The 17,996-nt window shown below is 32.8% G+C and overlaps 1 protein-coding gene across 1 annotated transcript in view; it reads right to left on the minus strand.

Moving 5' to 3' along the window:
* The window catches only part of LOC126890482 (proton channel OtopLc-like), a 122,491-nt gene that overhangs the window by 51,713 nt on the left and 52,782 nt on the right, over window positions 1-17,996 (minus strand). Inside the window, exon 2 of the mRNA XM_050659464.1 lies at window positions 2,220-2,336. Within this exon, the coding sequence (XP_050515421.1) occupies window positions 2,220-2,336 (117 nt within the window). The remainder of the gene's footprint in view (window positions 1-2,219; window positions 2,337-17,996) is intronic.

Here is a 17,996-nt window from a genome sequence, read left to right on the forward strand (position 1 = left end):
AGGTTTTCTTAATATTCTGTTTTTTATTCATTCGTTTATGTTGGATAATAAAAAAGTTAGGTACTTTAACAACTAGACATGTGACATGTTCTTCATCAATACACGGTGTTTGTAAATAAGTGCGACAAACTTTAAGGGGTAATTCTGCGTGAAAAAATAATGACAGTTTGCGTTATAAACGTATGTTTGCAAATGTTTCGTTTCCGAGATACGGGATGTTGAATTTTTTCTTACAAACTGACGATTCATTTACTGCTCTAAAATCAGTTGAGATATGCAAATGAAATTTGGTAGGTTTTAAGGGATAGTTATTGCACATTTTTTGACATACAATTAAGAATTTAATAAAAATGTGTGTGTACCATTTTTATTTATTCGGCTGCAATACGAAGGAAAAACAATCTTACTTTTTAATTAGAATAAGGAGAACAGTGCCTACGTTCCTTCTGATGACGCTCCAATAAGAGCAGAAAACTGCAGTTAAAGGGACTGGCTGCACTCCTTATTCTAATTAAAAAGTAAGATTGTTTTTCCTTCGTATTGCAGCCGAATAAATAAAAATGGTACACACACATTTTTATTTTATTTTCTTATTACTCAGTAGAGTAACTATGGTGCATCTTTCAGTTCCTAGCCAGCTGCAGACGGGGGATTTGAATTGCAAAGTTTAGAATTCCTTCCCTATCGTCTTTACTGCAGCATCCATATGACTTGCAAATTGTAGAAGTCTTGGAGGCGTTTACATGGGGATGTACCAGTAAGTTTTCAATTTAAAAATCTTTTAGTAATTTTTGATATTTTTCAATATTAATTATTTGCTATTAGGATTGAAAACTTGCTTCGTCTAAGAATTTAATATTCACCATTAGCGCGCATACCGGTAATATGACCGATAATACACGTATGTGTACGTATTTCGAACAGAACCATGATTTTCAGAATAAATTTACACAATTTGGAAGCGTTGTTCAGGCGTCAGTCTATTCATATTGAAATATCAAACCAAACTAAATATAAATCAGACTAAGTTTTCAATCTAATGGCACATAAAACAACATAATGTTACTCTACATCCCACCAGATTGAAAAAAAGGGAACCTTCTCTGGTTACACCTACACCTCCGAGGCTTCTACAATTTGCAAGCCATAACGGAATAACTTGACAGCTGTTAAAATGGCCGCCAGTTAAAAAAGTGTTACCAACTTATATTTCTAAAAAAATTCCCTTGTGAATAAAATGCACCAAAAAGTGCATAAACACGTCAAAATCAATAATATTAGGAGCAGATTTTGTTACTCGGGGGTTTTTGGGGTGGATAAACATGAATACGCCACCAGAACTGACCACCGGAGCACCTGGGGCCCAGGATCACTGCTGAGGCACGTCATCTTCTGGAATTTCGAGGGTTTTCGGCACTAAATTGATGCAAACAGATTACTCGGGGGTTCCTGTTGTTGTTGAACACGAATATGACATCAGAACCGACCCTCGGAGTACCTACTTAGTGCCCAGGATGATTGAAATGCACGCCATATTCTGGAATTCTGAGGCTTTCCGACACTAAATTGTTGCAAACAAAGTACTCGATGGTAAAAAAAATAGCAAAAACCTCACAGTTATCTGTTTACATCACCCGGAGCACCAGGTGTTCCGGGGGGTCGGTTCTGATGGCGTATTCGTGTTCAGCGATTCCAAAAACCCCCGAGCAATTTGTTTGCATCAATTCAGTGTCAGAAACCCTCTAAACTCCAGATGACGTGCCTTAGCAGTAATCCAGAGCACCAGGTGCTTCTGGGGTCGATTCTGATTGCGTATTCATGTTCAGCAACCCCGAAAACTGTAAATGCAATTATCATTTGCACCCATTTTTTTATTGTAGACTTTTTTCCTGACGTTATTCTGAACACAATGCAAAAAGTTGCAAGTCTCTAGGTGCTGTATTTAAAAATCGATTTATGCCGGTGTTTTTCATTCTAACTAAATGCCCTGGTCTAAAATATTTTTCCTTTAGCCGACTAGCATTATTGTATCCGGAATCTTTGCATTAATCTTTGATGATATATTTATAATCTCCTTATACATCTACGTTTCATCGCATCGCAACCATCAGACTATTTATAGACATTCTAAATTGGCATTTAATAAGCAGTTATGGGTTTTTCGTGCAATACTTAAACTAGAGAAAGTTATTGTTAAATGTCACATTTAAAATTCTTACAATCCCATGTGCTTCCATTCTTCTTGTTTTTCAGCTCTTGAAAGTCTTCTAGCAAAAGGTTGTGGTTGTTGGTAATAACAATTGTGTCGATAATCGACAAGAGCGGTTGAAACAACTCTAAAACAATAATATATTTATAATTAGTAATAAATTTAATAAGTATTTGTTAAGAGGCTACATCAGCGCGTCATCAAAATAAAAAACGCGTTCCAAGATTGCAGCTTTAATTTTGAATATTTTGTTGAGATATTTGTAATATAGTAAAGAATGGCGGTGCAGAGCCCAATTTCAGAAATAATTTAGCATGTGGAAATTACTGTATAATTAAATTAAATATTACAAAAACGATCCTGTACCGACCTTAAGAAGCACAAAAAAAAATTTCTTCAAATAAACTTTTTTATGCCATGCCTTGATTTTGTGTCACATTGGAATTACTAAAATTGATTATCTGTAACAAGAAATCGAAAATATTATAACTAATAACTGATTAGGCAACATAGAGAAATAGTCACTGTCATTTTGACAAACCTGCGTCTATTTTCTAAGGGTATAGCACGATTCTCTTATCCGTTCTGTTATCTGTATCGATATCTGTTCAGTGCAGTGCAGTAGTGTATTATTTTCAAGATACTGGAATTCGTTAGTGTTGATCCATAGGGAAGTAGTGTTTGTTTATAATTAATTTATTATATTTTTGTCTAATAGAACTAAGTTGTCGGACTATTTGAAAGTTTTATAGGTACTTCAGTATATTTTATGTAAAAATATTAAGAATCCTAATGCGAGTAGATATATAAAGTTTTAGGAGGATTTTGTATTCTAGAAATATCATCAATAGTTTAAAAAATGGGAAGAGTTTATCAAACGAAAATAAAGAGGGAATTTCCAAGAAAGTCCAGTAAAAACCGTGCTAAAATTATGCGAAAATCGAAATTAGAGCCACCACAAATTTTAATAACGTAAGTATAAGAAGTAATCTACTGTTGTCATAAATAAAAAAGTGTGATCAGTTGTTTCCCATGAAAATGAAATTCGTAATAAATCTATATTTAGGTACAGAAATCCTGACTACAGTACAAATGCCAATTTTTTCAGGTAGGTATATACTCATAGGCGACAATATTTTCGAACTTGCTTTACTCCGGTCAACTTACACATCCGAGGGTACAAAAATTACCATCAAGCTGAAAATTGGCAGGATTGTTCAAAATACCATCATAATTGAAATCTAAAAAGTCCTCATAAATCCGACCCGAGCTAAAAAATTTACGCGGGGTCAAAGGTCACCAAATATGGTATTTAGCGATTTTCAGCGAAACGGTAAGTTTTTATTCTATAAAAAATGTCTTATTACTTTTTTTCATAAGAGCCACCGTTTTTGAGATACGATTCAAAAAGTTGTAATCGTCATAATATGCGCACACGTTTCCGTACCACCTTTGAGGTAGTGCACTTAGCGCGTTTTTTAACGTGGTTTCCCCAGTAGGCCTATTCCACGGATCTGTTATGATTCTGTTTAATTTGAAGGTATTGAATAATTGATATTCTCCAGGGTTACAAATGATAAAAGTTATAAAAAGCGGTATAAAAAAAAGGGAAATTCATCTAATTGGTTCATAATTTTCTAATATTTCTGCTTCTTCTGCTTCTTCTTCTCCTTGTTCCTCTTCTTCTTCTTCTTCACCTTCTAGTTCTTCTTCTAATTCTTGTTCTTCTTCTTATTCTTCTTCTTATTGTTCTTATTCTTCTTGTTCTTCTTCTTTTTGTTCATCCTGGGTGCAAGTAAATTGCTCAAATAATGACACATCGCATGGCTCCTCGATAGAATCCAATAGAATCAAATGAATCCTGAATTGTTGGTGATTCAACATTGGAGCACGACCGGTTTTGACAATTAGTGCATGCTACCGAACAAAACAGTCCAACTTTTTTGCAACCACATTTAGCGCTACATCCCTTTTTACAGTTGCAAAAAATTGTGTTCAGGAGTTTTTCCGACACAGGTGGGAGTAAAGTTTGAATTGGTTCTAATGAGCTGTCGACTAATTTCCATCCCCAGTTGTTTGGATCTAGCTGATAACCAAGCCACACTTGAACTTGGTAATATACTCGAAAAAGATGTTGATGAGCAGCCGCTGAGGTTGGAGGAAGACAAGATAATTGCACTTGTTTTTATTTCGAGTATTTTTAAAGAAACATGCATATCGAAACTTATCTAAGCACGTAGTTTTTTAGGCGCTCCATACATAGAGAGAAGAAAGCTTATTCCGTTGGAAATAACTTCTTGTGGAGTTGAATTAGTTTTTAAGAACTTCAGCACATTTAAGTAAAATTAGGTTTAACACGTATATTCACTCCGGAGTACTACTTAAGACTAATTAATACATCGAGGCTGTCATCTACCTGAAGGATTTCCAGGAAGATAACGGTGTAATTTGCATAATAGTAAACAAACTAAATTTGCATAAAATTTATTGTATATTTATTAGTACTTAGCAATAAACATTTTGCCTAGAAATTTGGCTTTTATTATTATGTTCAAACTCTTCTGAGAAAAGAATAGGTAGGGTGATTAGATTAGCCGACGTACCTATATAACGTGTTTATTCCGACAAAACCCATCTTTACAAATTGAATAAGACGCGTCAGTAAGAAGAATTATTATAAGCTAATACTTTGTCATATCAATTTACTATGTTTGTTGGGCATAAGCCGTAAAATTGAAATAATATTTCTTATTATTTTCGCGTTATAGGTATTCACTTTATAAAGATTTTTTTGTTGGCACTGTAATATACAGTTTATACATTGCGTCCCTCGGTAGACCGCAAGCTTTATAGTAGAAACATGATCTTATAATATCTTGTGTGTATATAAGTGTGTGTATTATTATGTGTAATATAAGTTAAGTTGACCGATAGAATATTATGTTTACTTGTATTACAGCTTCAGGGATGTATATACGTGGTGTACTAATACATAACCTTTAACTACCCGCGCATCAAGTTATAACATAACTACACGCGTGGCGTACTTTATACGCCACAAGAAAATACACTTAAAAACAGCGGATTGTTTAGTTTTTTTTTTGAAAAAATACACTTAGTTGTTTGTTATAAACCTTATTCGGTATCAGCGAATACTTGGGTTCCTTCTCAGTAAGCCAATTGGAATTTATAACTGGAATCTGATTCCATGATAAATAAAATTACTAATAAAAATTTTTTTTTAATGTGATTTTTTAAATGAGAAAAGGTATTGTTTAATGTTGTTCTGAAGCTATTTCCTTGTGGCATTCTTATGATTAATTATTTATATGGGAAATAAGCCACAATTAAAATGAAAAAAATAATTTTATTAACGTTTCGACTAATAATTTTTTTTTTGTGACGGATATTCTTGAGTTGGGGTTGATTTCATGTAATCGAATGAACTATCTTTCAGTAAAGTCGTCCCAGGAACGCAACTCATAAATATTGGCAATATCATTTTAAAGTCTTCTACTTTAAAATGTATCATATGTATCTGAATTGCCGATATAAATGAGTCAAATTAAATAAATTATTAGAAGAATTTTTTTTACTAAGCAACAACATTTCTGTTTCCATTAGTAGTGTTTTGTATTTTGACAACGGCACCCGATTTGGGCGTCGAAACGTTAATAAAATTATTTTTTTCATTTTAATTGTGGCTTATTTCCCATATAAATAATTAAGGTATTGTTTATAAAGAAAAATATATTTTGTGCCATAATGACTGAAAAGCAATTCAAAGATGTACTTATATTACTACTTTAATTACTATAACCGTGGCGTATATTGTCCACCACCGGAAACAACAAATAATAAACTGTAAATTACGATCTTCCCAGAACGCCGATTATAACGGAACTAAAACCAATTGTAAAGCATATTCCAGTGATGGGTTAAGGTTAGATAGATAAACAAGGTCAAAAATTAAATTTTTAAATATATTTGCAGTAGAATTCTCATATCTGGCGTACAAAATACGCCAGCGCGTGTAGTTAAAGGTTAAATATGACGATTGAACTTTTTCAACTCTTTGAATCGTTGTATTTCAAAAACGGTGGGCTCTTACGAAAAAAAGTATTGAGATATTTTTTATAGATAATTATCTAATCTACATTTTTTGTTAGAACTAATTTTATGATAAAACTTACCGTTTCGCTGAAAATCGCTAAAAACCATATTTGGTGACCTTTGACCCCGCTTAAATTTTTTAGCTCTGGTCGGATTTATGAGGACTTTTTAGATTTCATTTATGATGGTATTTTGAACAATCCTGCCAATTTTCAGCTTGATGGTAATTATTGTAACCTCACTCCTATTTTTGAGTCTAACTAGACCATAGATATATAATACTCTAGATTGCGCCTTACGATCTTAAAATGGGTGACGGTTGCGACAGAGATAAATGAGCCTATTTGGTCGGTAGTCTCTTTCTAATTCAAGGGGAGTATCTACGACGTCACTATCCTACTCTGTCGTCGAGTCATAGAGGTATATATTAACATAGAGGGAGCCTACCTTCCGCGCTTCCTGACGACAAGATCTCATTGACTGGTTTGCTGCATCTCTTTCTAACACATTATATCGAGAATCTATAATGACATTCAGTGTGAATATAGGCACGGAAGAGGAGGACAACTGTAGCAGCTTTACTATGCGTAAGAGTGAAACACAACTAATCCAAATAAAAAAAGATGGTGTCGTCACTTCGCTCTGAATGACACTCTCTCTATGCTAATATTTAACTCTATGCGTCGAGTATTGTAGATGGTTTGACAGTTCGAGCGGATGGCGACGAGAACAGGGCCCGGATTACGTACACTCGATACGCATCGTATCCGCCATGTTTTACCATAGCGCCTTATGGGAAAACATGGCGGATACGATTCGTATCGAGTGTTCGTAATCCCTATGCTGGTCGTTTGTATTCGGACGTGGATAATCCTGGTTCGAATCCGATACCAATCTTTACTTTTTTTATTTTTTATTTAATCAATATTGCGTTGAGTAGATATTATTACATCTCTAAAGTAAATATATGCAAAGAAATATATAACAAATAAGAAAAACTGTGTAGGTAAATATAGATTTTTAAAAATATAAAAGCCAATGTTGAGTCTCGTTCGAACGTTCGGACAGTAAAGTCGTTATCGTAGATAACCATTAGTTTATAATTGCTTTTTAATTTCACAAGTTTTTGTTAGTGAAGTGCAAAACAACACATCTATTAATCATTGGGTGATGATAGATTTTGTTATCATTGGATGATAACAAATTTAGTGAGTACCTATTTAATTTACCTACTTCATAATATTTAACATGTCACAGAACGTCAATAACCCTACTAAGTCGTATTCAGCGGCGTTAGCCCAGAACTCGAATCTACTACCAAACAGAGATCAAGCCGTAGTTTTTACATCAATAGATGGTTTTAAAATACAAGACTATCTCCTACAGATTGGACCAATAGTGAACCCATATAATATAATATACTGTTCACGCATCTCTAACAATCGAGTATGCATATACTTGAGAGATAAAAACATTGTCGACGATTTTCTAAAAAATTATGGAAGTATCACAATTAATAACACTCGTATAGTTGCTCGAAGATTAATTACCCCATCAGATAGATTGCTAATATCTAATGCAAGCCCCACAATTTCTAATGAAGAAATCACAGGATGTTTACAAAATCTAGGCTTAACATTATTATCGCCAATGATACAACTGAGAATTGGAGCTACTGACCCAGCTTACAGCCATATACTTAGTTTTAGAAGACAAATTTACATCTCGCCTCCAGAAAATGCATCTTTACCGGAATACATTGATATAGAACAAGATGGAATAGTAAATAGGTTATATTTAACACTAGACAGCCACAACTGTTTCAAATGCAAGCAGGCAGGACACAATGCTTTACAATGCACTACCTCATTTCCACCACCGATGAGTATAATACCTACAGGAAGCAATATTCAATCAGACAACATAACTCAGGCCCAGAATTCAGCACATTCTATTTCTGACACCACTACCGCTTCTTCTTCCAATAATACACAACCCATCAAAGACCACAGTTCACTAATAAAACAAAACGTACCCCTAGATATGTCTAAGCTATCTACGCCACAAAATCCAGAACTATCAAACTCACCCCTCTCTCAATCTTTCAATACCCCTATGAATCTTGAGATAAACAAAAATATTTTGGTGGACAATACAAAGTCCGATCATCCCTCAACACAAAATAACTCACAAAAACGTACCGCTTCTGCTGTTTCTTCTCCTACTTCTGAGGATGTCCAATTCGCAACTCCAACTATAACACAAAATAAGAAAAAGACCAAAACAGAAAAAAAACCTGAACAAAACATAAAGTTTTCAGACAATACTAAAACATATATAGATAATCACTCGCCTCCTTTTTGCCTCAGCAGTCAGCAAGTTGAAAGTCTACTAGAAAATTGCTACGGCTGTTCTGATGTAGTAACGGTGGCGAAGGATTATAACTCTGACATCGTAGCTATTATCACTATGTTGGATGAAATTCACCCACATTTAGAAGACAGAACAACAAAATATCGCTGCACTAAATTGAGGAAAAAATTAGCTCTACAAATTAATTTAAGGAATTTGGATTCTGAAAGTGATTCATCCACTTTTTAATTTTTGTGCTCAATAATAAAATATAATCATTTATGTATAACAAAATTTTACAGTGGAATTTAAATAGCTTTAAAACTCGTTTACCTATGTTACAGTTGTTAATCAATCAATACACACCACAAATTATTTGTCTTCAAGAAACTAATTTCAAAGATTCCACCTGCATGAATCTAAAATCTTTTAATTCATATTTTAAAAATAGGGATAATGCTGGTCACGCTTCAGGTGGCGTTGCCATTTATGTAAAAGAACAAATAATATCCAAAGAAATTCCTCTAAGCACAAATCTGGAAGCTGTAGCTGTACAAATTGGTACAACACAAAAAGTTAACATATGTAATATATATATACCACCAAATTATAACCTAGAAGAACAACATCTTGTAAACCTAATAAATCAGGTACCTAATCCAAAATTTATACTGGGAGATCTAAATGGACATAACACTAACTGGGGTTCCTTTAAAACTACATCTACCGGAAAGAAGATTGAAAATATAGTGAACACGTTAAATCTTGCAATACTAAACGATGGTAGTAGCACCCACTTAAACTTATCAACAGGGACATTTTCTTCTATAGATATCTCACTTTGTACACCCACTCTTCAAATAAATCACAATTGGTACGTAGAAAAAGACTTATATGGGAGTGATCACTACCCGATTTTAATAGAAAAACACTTGATTAAATCTACGCCAGTTAAGCCTGATCCGAAATGGAGGTTAGACAAAGCTGACTGGGGCCTTTTTCAAGAAATTATCCGTAGTGAATCTTCAATGATTTGTTTAGATAATACAATAGACGAAATAATTCTACAATTCAATAAAATCATAACCGATGCAGCTATAAAAGCAATAGGAAAAACAAAGTTCATTGAAAGGGATAAAGTTACTCCCTGGTGGAATGAAGAATGTAAAGAAGCTATTAAACTAAGTAAAAAAGCTCTTCAAAAGTACAAAAGACACAAAAATCTAGAAAATTTAATCGAACTTAAAAGGAGTAGGGCTAGAGCCAAACTGGTTACCACAAGATCTAAAAGACAATCCTGGGTAAAATACGTAGAAACGATAAATAATTACACACCTGTATCAAAAGTTTGGAGGAAAATAAAGAAGATAACAGGCTCGAGTTCATATCAAGGAATAGATTCATTAGAATTAGACAATAAATCATCTACAACAGACCATGCAGAAATCGTAGAAAAAATAGCCGAAACATTCCAGTTAACGTCCTCAAATTCTATTTATGATAAAGATTTCCTAACATACAAAGAACAAAAAGAAAGTATTCCCATCAACATAGTAAACAATAATGAACCTATAAATGTACTTATCACAATCAGAGAAATAAGAGAGATGTTAGATTCTTTAAAGGACACATCTCCAGGTCCGGATGACATTCCAGCTTCTTTTCTGAAGCACCTACCTGAAGAAGCTTTAGAAATTTTATTAAAAATATACAATCGTATATGGACTAAACATGAATTTCCCAGATTATGGAAATCCTCTATAACTATTCCCATTTTAAAACCTAATAAACCACGAAACAAAGCAGATTCTTATCGTCCTGTCTCTCTAACTTGTGTCATGTGTAAGCTTTTAGAAAAAATTATAAATAAACGTTTATTGTGGTGTCTGGAAGAAAACAACCATCTGATTAATGAACAATCTGGATTTCGTCCTTTAAAATCGGCCACCGACAACTTAGTAGATCTAGAAACGCATATTAATAACGCCTTCTGTAACAACCAGAAATGTATTGCAATTTATTTTGATTTGCATAAAGCATTTGATATGGCCTGGAATCACAAAATAATATCATCACTGAAATCATGGGGTTATCAAGGAAATATACTCGCTTTTGTTAAAAATTTTCTCCTAAATAGAAATTTCAAGCTAAAAGTAAACGGTCTTCTATCTAATGTGAAATATCAAGAAAATGGCACACCTCAGGGATCAGTGATCAGTCCGACGCTTTTTCTTGTAGCTATTAATGATATAATCAAATCAATGAATAAACCCATTCAAGCCAGATTATATGCTGATGATCTCATAATATTCTTAAAGGGAAACAATATACAGAGTATGGCCAAATTACTACAAGATCAACTCGATAAATTTATATCTTGGTCTAAAAAGAGTGGTTTTCAATTTGCTTCATCCAAAACTCGCTGTATCCTATTTTCAAAGAGACCAAAGCAGATAAAGGAGATACCTACTTTAAAATTTGGAGGTCAGAGACTCGAATATGTAGAAACAATTAAATATCTAGGTCTAATATTTGATCAAGCTTTAACCTGGAAAGAACATATTAAATATATTTCAGCAGCATGTCAAAAAAGACTAAACCTTTTGAAATGTCTTTCTGGTACAAACTGGGGAGCGGACGGTAGGACTCTACTCACATTATATAAAAATCTGATCCGTTCCAAGATTGATTATGGATTCCAAGCTTACTCATCTGCTTCAAAAACAACTCTAAAAGTTCTGGATATCGTACAAAACAACGCTCTTAGAATAATATGTGGTGCATTTAGAACAACTCCTATTATAAGTCTTCAGGCCGAACTCGCCGAACTACCTTTAGATTTAAGAAGACAGGAATTAATACTCTCATATGCAGTGAAGCGGTACTCTTCACAATGTCACCAAACTATTTGCTCTTCAAGTACTCAGCATACAAAAACTCACATTCCCTTTCAAGAAAAATGCAAACGAATCATAAATGAACTACACCTTAAAGTTCCTAAAATATATCCTAGCAAAATACCAACTCCCCCTCCTTGGCTAATATCTTCTCCTCATTTAATAATGGATCTAGCGTTAGAAAATAAGAAAGAAACCAATCGTCATATAATTATTTCTAAATATCAAACCTTAATTTCTCAATTTTCCTCATTCGAACAGTTATTCACTGATGGATCAAAGACTAAATATTGTGTAGCATCTGCCTTTGTATCACATAATGAAATAAAGAAATATAAACTAGAGGGGACTAACACTATTTTAACAGGAGAACTCTTTGCGATATATAAAGCCCTAAGTCATGTTAGGAAAAGTTCTCAAATTAACTTTCTAATAATTACGGACTCTTTAAATTCGTTAGAAATCATCTCTAAAATCTATTCTCCCCACCCTGTGGCCAAACTCATAAGACAAGAATTGCACAATCTAAATCACAAAAATGTTGCTTTCCTGTGGGTTCCATCTCATATTGGAATCGCTGGAAATGAACTGGCAGATAAACATGCTCGAGAAGCCTTAGAGGACGCAACTATAGAGATCTATCCAACAACTCCAGCGTCAGATCTCAAATCATATTTCCACAGCAAAATAGTTGATATATGGAATAGCAGATGGCATGAAAACCAGAAGCAGTTATTTGAGGTAAAACCAACATTTCAACGATGGTCTGATAATTCCACAAATCGATTTTCCCAAGTGATCATCTCGCGATTGCGGCTTGGTCATAGCCGCCTCACGCATGGTCATCTGATGACACGAGATCCTCAACCGGAGTGTTATGCTTGTGAGACCCCTCTGACAATAAAACACCTTCTAGTGGAGTGCCCGTTATACAGTGCGGAAAGAGTTCAATTCGGAATCCCGGACGATTTGAAAATACTATTCTCAAATTGCGGTTCCAAAGTGATCCTTCAATACTTAAAAGCAATAAACTGTTTATATAAAATTTAATTGTAGTATTCTATAGTTATTATTATTGTTAACAAAACTATCATTTTCGCTAATAGCCGTACAGGCTGATGCGAGTTTGTAAATAAAAAAAAAAAAAAAGCCAATGTTATTTTTTTAATAAGTTAATTGTAGAATAGTATAAAGTAATTGTTAAAAATATTCCTAAAAAATTACCCATAATTAATATCAATATAATGTACCATCGATTTATTAATTGAATCGGTCATTTCAAAAACAACATGAGTCATATATTCCTAATTTTACAGAAGAGCAAAGAAAACTAACTATATACTCGAAAGATGGATGAAATGGATGACATCAAAATTCAGAGTTATATTGTAGTTTTGTTCCTAATGTTTTTACTGGACTGGTGTCGTTTTTGCACACAACGTTTATCTTAAAGGAGTCTATTCCTCTCAAAAAGTTAGTTTCTGAAAATTGTGGACTTTGCTGTTTTTGAAATGACCGATTCAGTTATAAGTAATTAGACATTATTTTTATTTATGAAACTATTGTTACAATTTTTTAAAAAAGTAGAAGCAAAACAAACATTCACATCATTCGAATAAGGACGAACTTATAATAAAAGGTAGACTTCCGCACCAAGCGACCGAGACAGGAGACCGCGACAGGCGACAGATAGGTCGCGAATAGACGATAGTTGGTCGCTGGTCTCGGTCGCGGGCTGCAGAACTACCCTGATATAATTGCATTGAGAGCAGTCGTGGGGAGACCTCGCCTATCTGTCGCCTGTCGCGGTCTCCTGTCTCGGTCGCTTGGTGCGGAAGTCTACCTTAACGAATGACTTTTATTTTACTATGCAGTTCACAAATTATGTATTCCAATATTAACTTACTATACATACATTTATTATCTGCTAGATTTACTTAGGTCCATTTTTCAGATGTAAAAATATCTAATAAACGCAATATTGATTAAATAAAAAATAAAAAAGTAAAGTTGGTATGGGATTCGAACCACGATTATCCACGTCCGAAGACCAAAGACCATTTCCCATCACCACCCGCTCCAACTGTCAACACATATTACTCGATAAAGTGGGATATTCACGTCGTCGACATTCCCCTTAAATTAAAAAGAGACTACCGACCAAATAGGCTCATTTATCTCTGTCGCAACCGTCACCCATTTTAAGATCGCAGGGCGCAATCTAGAGTATTATATATCTATGAACTAGACCGGTCTACTTCAATCTGTCGTTCATTTCTTACGACTAAACTATTTGATATATTATACGTTTATAGTAAACTTATAACTTATAAGTAGGGCTCGGTTTATTTTATTTTGGTTTATTTTTATAAATATTTATTTACTAATAATAAAATTGTTTTCTACTAGTTCCATTGTTTCCAAAGTTTCGCAGAACTTTCGAAAAAGGGTGTGATAATATCTCCCGAACTAATGTTAATGACTCGCTGATGGGGCCTCTTAAACATTAAATTAATAGTCCTTCAAATTGCAAATAAGATAGATATAGTTACATCTTACATAAATATATGAGTATTTTTTTAAATGTTATTGCTACTATGTTAAATTTTACAGTTTTTTTTGTGTTAGGTATTGATTGATATAAAAAATTTAGGGCAAAAGACAATAGTGAGGAAAGATTATGATCCACCTTTGTAAGAAAAATCTTGCGTCACACACAGGGGCACATGGAATTTGGTAAAAAAGATGTAACTTTGAACTAAACTTCTCGTCAAAAGTTAGGGATATAGAAAATTCTGCTGAATTTTTATAGTAGATTTTTTCGTGAACAGATTAACGGATTCCGCTAATTTTTTTTTTATTATTTTAGAGTTTTCTTTAGTATTTACACAGTTATGCAAAGGTTTACTCAATCTTTTTTTTTGTACTTACACCGGGTGGAAGAAAAGAAATGTTTTTCTTATGTTAAGTTTGAGACGCCCTGTAGGGAGGACAAGGTACAAATGGGAGTATATATCGAAATCGTATTGTAGTCTTATGTTTTGTGAACATTTTGTTTTTTGAATGTCCCTGATATCCACAAGTCTGTTTTATTATGGAATCTACCTATCAGTGTGTGTCCTCCAATTTTGAGAATTTCAGCTGGTATGTTGTCAATCTCTGGGGCTTTAATAAGTATTCTTCATCAATAATACTATTAGAATTTACTTACAAAATGCTTTTAAATAAAAAAAACTAGATCTGAAAAACAAAAGCAAATACTTAATAAAAACGAAGAGAAGAACTGTCCAAAACAAACAGTTGATAATATTATCAGTAGTAATTATTGTACAAGAGCTCTAAAGTTATTGAATTTTTCCCTAGTGACACTTTGACAGTTTTAATTTAATTTAATTTTTAACAGATTTATGTCAAAGTGTCACGAGGGCAAAAATTCTATATTAATTTTAGAGATCCAGTGCAATTTGTTGCGATTATTTCATGAATAAAACTGTTCAAAACCAAAATTTTATTGTAATTTATTTATGTAAGTACAAATTAGTACAATTAATCACACAGTTGTTATAAATATTTGACGGTTGAAAGTCATCACTTTTATAATTTTTAAAACATTAATAGTCATTAATGTCACTGAATGTATTTTTTCATAGCAACGAAGGGCATCTGACCTAATATACTTGACGACGGGAAATTATCAAAAATTATCGGGTATAATATCACAAGAGAGTGAGAATAAATTGAAAATAATGCGACAGTTTTTCGAAAATTTGTTGTCTGGCAATAGACATGAGAGCCCGCAGGGCTCGAGTGGCTATTGCCCAATGACAACAAATTTGAGTAAAAATGAAGCATTATTTTCTTATTTATTCTTACTGTCGTGTGATATTCGTAAGATTATTTTTTAATACGTATATTCGCGATGAAAAACAAAGTAGCTGACCTCTGGTGGAATAAATTTAAACTACTATAAGTGGTATAAACAAACCAGAAAATGGTTGATTTGAATGGAATTTGGTCACTATTAAGAAATTTTTAGTAAATTTCAGCATTATGAGTACATTAAAATATTTTAAATCAAATCGGTATTGTTCTATTCCTCAATTGAATGTTTGTTTATACCATTTATATCGGCCATTTTCTTGCATTCGACCTGCCCTGTATATTCCGTTTCAATCGCGAATTATGGATATTTTCTTAAATGTGACAGTTGTCAAACCTAGGAAACTGGTTGCCATTAAATAGAAACAATCTATTAAAAAATTCTATCGGAAATTTCTACAGTAGATAATTCTCAGTATAATTTTAATCTGATTGGACAGAATTAAACACGTGATCAAATATCTTACTATACGATTGGAAGTTAAAATCATTAAAAAATAATCAGTTTAATTTTTATTTCTGTAGCTTTCTATTGGTCAGAATCTCCTATGAATGAAATAATCTATAATATGTATCAATGCATTTAAAAAGAGATAAAAATGAGTTGAACACCTTAATAAATCTATATCTATATTTGGGTGTCACATACAGCAGCTTAAACTTATTAGTTCCTTTGTTTGTGTTTTATTATATGTTGTATGTTCAATTTTGCAATTTATAGTAATTTTGCAATATATTGGTTTTGTTTTTTACTTCACTTTTTTAACTTGTTTATATTTTTTTTTATTGACGATTTATCTAATTTCAGAAAATTTTATTTGTTATTGTTATGTATATTTTTTTAGTGACTCTATGTTAAGCTTTGTCCATAAAATTGTATAATTTTCAGTGACAATAAAGCATATTTCTCTATTCTAAACTTTCAGTAACAATAGGCATCCCTAAACTAAGAAAACTGACCATCAATTAGGTATAAATATTCACGACAGGCCTAATAATCTATATATGGATAGATAGATACGTTTATTGACAATTTTTACATAGTAAACACTACATGCCATGTCACAATATAAATAAGTCACAATCCTAGTCGACAACAATCTCTTTGAACAAGTAAAAAAGTTGGATAAATAAGTGCCTATGATGTTGGATACATGAAACCTTAGACTTAGGACTAAGAACAAGAGGTTAAATGTAGAATAGAACAGACAAGAAACACCTTCTTAAAGACGCGACATGATAAAGTGTTATGTATATAGTGTACTATTACTATATTACACGGCGTGGAAGCTTGGACGTTAACAGACAGCTCGTTACATTTAGAGAGCTTTGAGATGTGGGTATTTTATCGTATGCTGAAAATTCCGCATTAGAAATGAAGAAGTTTTAAGGCGTATGAATAGAGAACGTGAACTCACAGAAATTGTCAAGAAACGTAAAACATCTTATCTTGGACACATATTTAGACACAACAGGTATAACTTCCTTCAGCTTATTATATATAGAAGGGAAAATAGAAGGAAGGCGCGACCCAGGTAGATGACAAATGACCTGGCTGCGCAACATAAAAAAATCGACAGGATTAGACTTTCAAAGTCTAATAAGAAAAGCTCAAAATAGAGAAAACTTTGCAGAAGTCATCGCCAACCTTCGCTAAGAAGACGGCACCCAAAGAAGAAGAGATATACATACATATAAAATTATTAAAAAAATAATACAAAAACACATACTATAACACATACAATGAAAAATTGAAATATAAGAAAATATAAAAAAAAAACAATTAGGTTTACCTAAAACAGTTTTAATAAAAACGACCACACTAGTAGCTCAAACAAACAAATTCCTATACTTATCAAAATACGTGAATCATTACTTCTTACATGAGTAAAATATTAGTCAAACCCCAAATTACCAGTATTTTTATCACCTGATTTTGCTTCTTCACTTCAGTATATCTTTGATAATTGTCGGTGCACAGTTGTTTCGGTAGTTTTAACGTTTGTTTCGGTAATTTTTTGTAGTTTTATATATTATTTAAGGAACAGTTAGTTCTCTAATAATATCTAATAATGTCGTATAGTCGTATTAACAGTTTAATCAAGTGAAAGAAATTCCCTAAATTAGAAAATATATAACTTTTTAACGTCTTTTGTATCTAGTCATTTTATCCATTTTTTTTTGTTGTAAAATGTAAGATAATTATAAATTATCTATTTTATTGTTTAAAACGGCTTAAACGTGTAATAATATACATATTGCGTATTATAAGTGTGGTATTTGTCGAATACGAAGATAATGAATTATAGTAAAGCTAAACATAGGTCTACCCTTTGTATGAAGTTCCATGGATTGTTGTTGTGTTCCAGTTTGGACAATACTTCGGGCGCATTGGTAAGTATTTAGCAATCAAGTTATTATCTTCATCTATGTTTACATTTTTATACATTTACTTTTATTTATTACGTATTTTTATGGTTTTATGTTAATAAGCATTTAAGGGGGTAGGCGCAAGGTTTCGGTTCCAATGCTTTTTAAATGCTTTC

The sequence above is a fragment of the Diabrotica virgifera genome, chromosome 8 (assembly GCF_917563875.1).
Source record: "Diabrotica virgifera virgifera chromosome 8, PGI_DIABVI_V3a".
NCBI lineage: Eukaryota > Metazoa > Arthropoda > Insecta > Coleoptera > Chrysomelidae > Diabrotica > Diabrotica virgifera.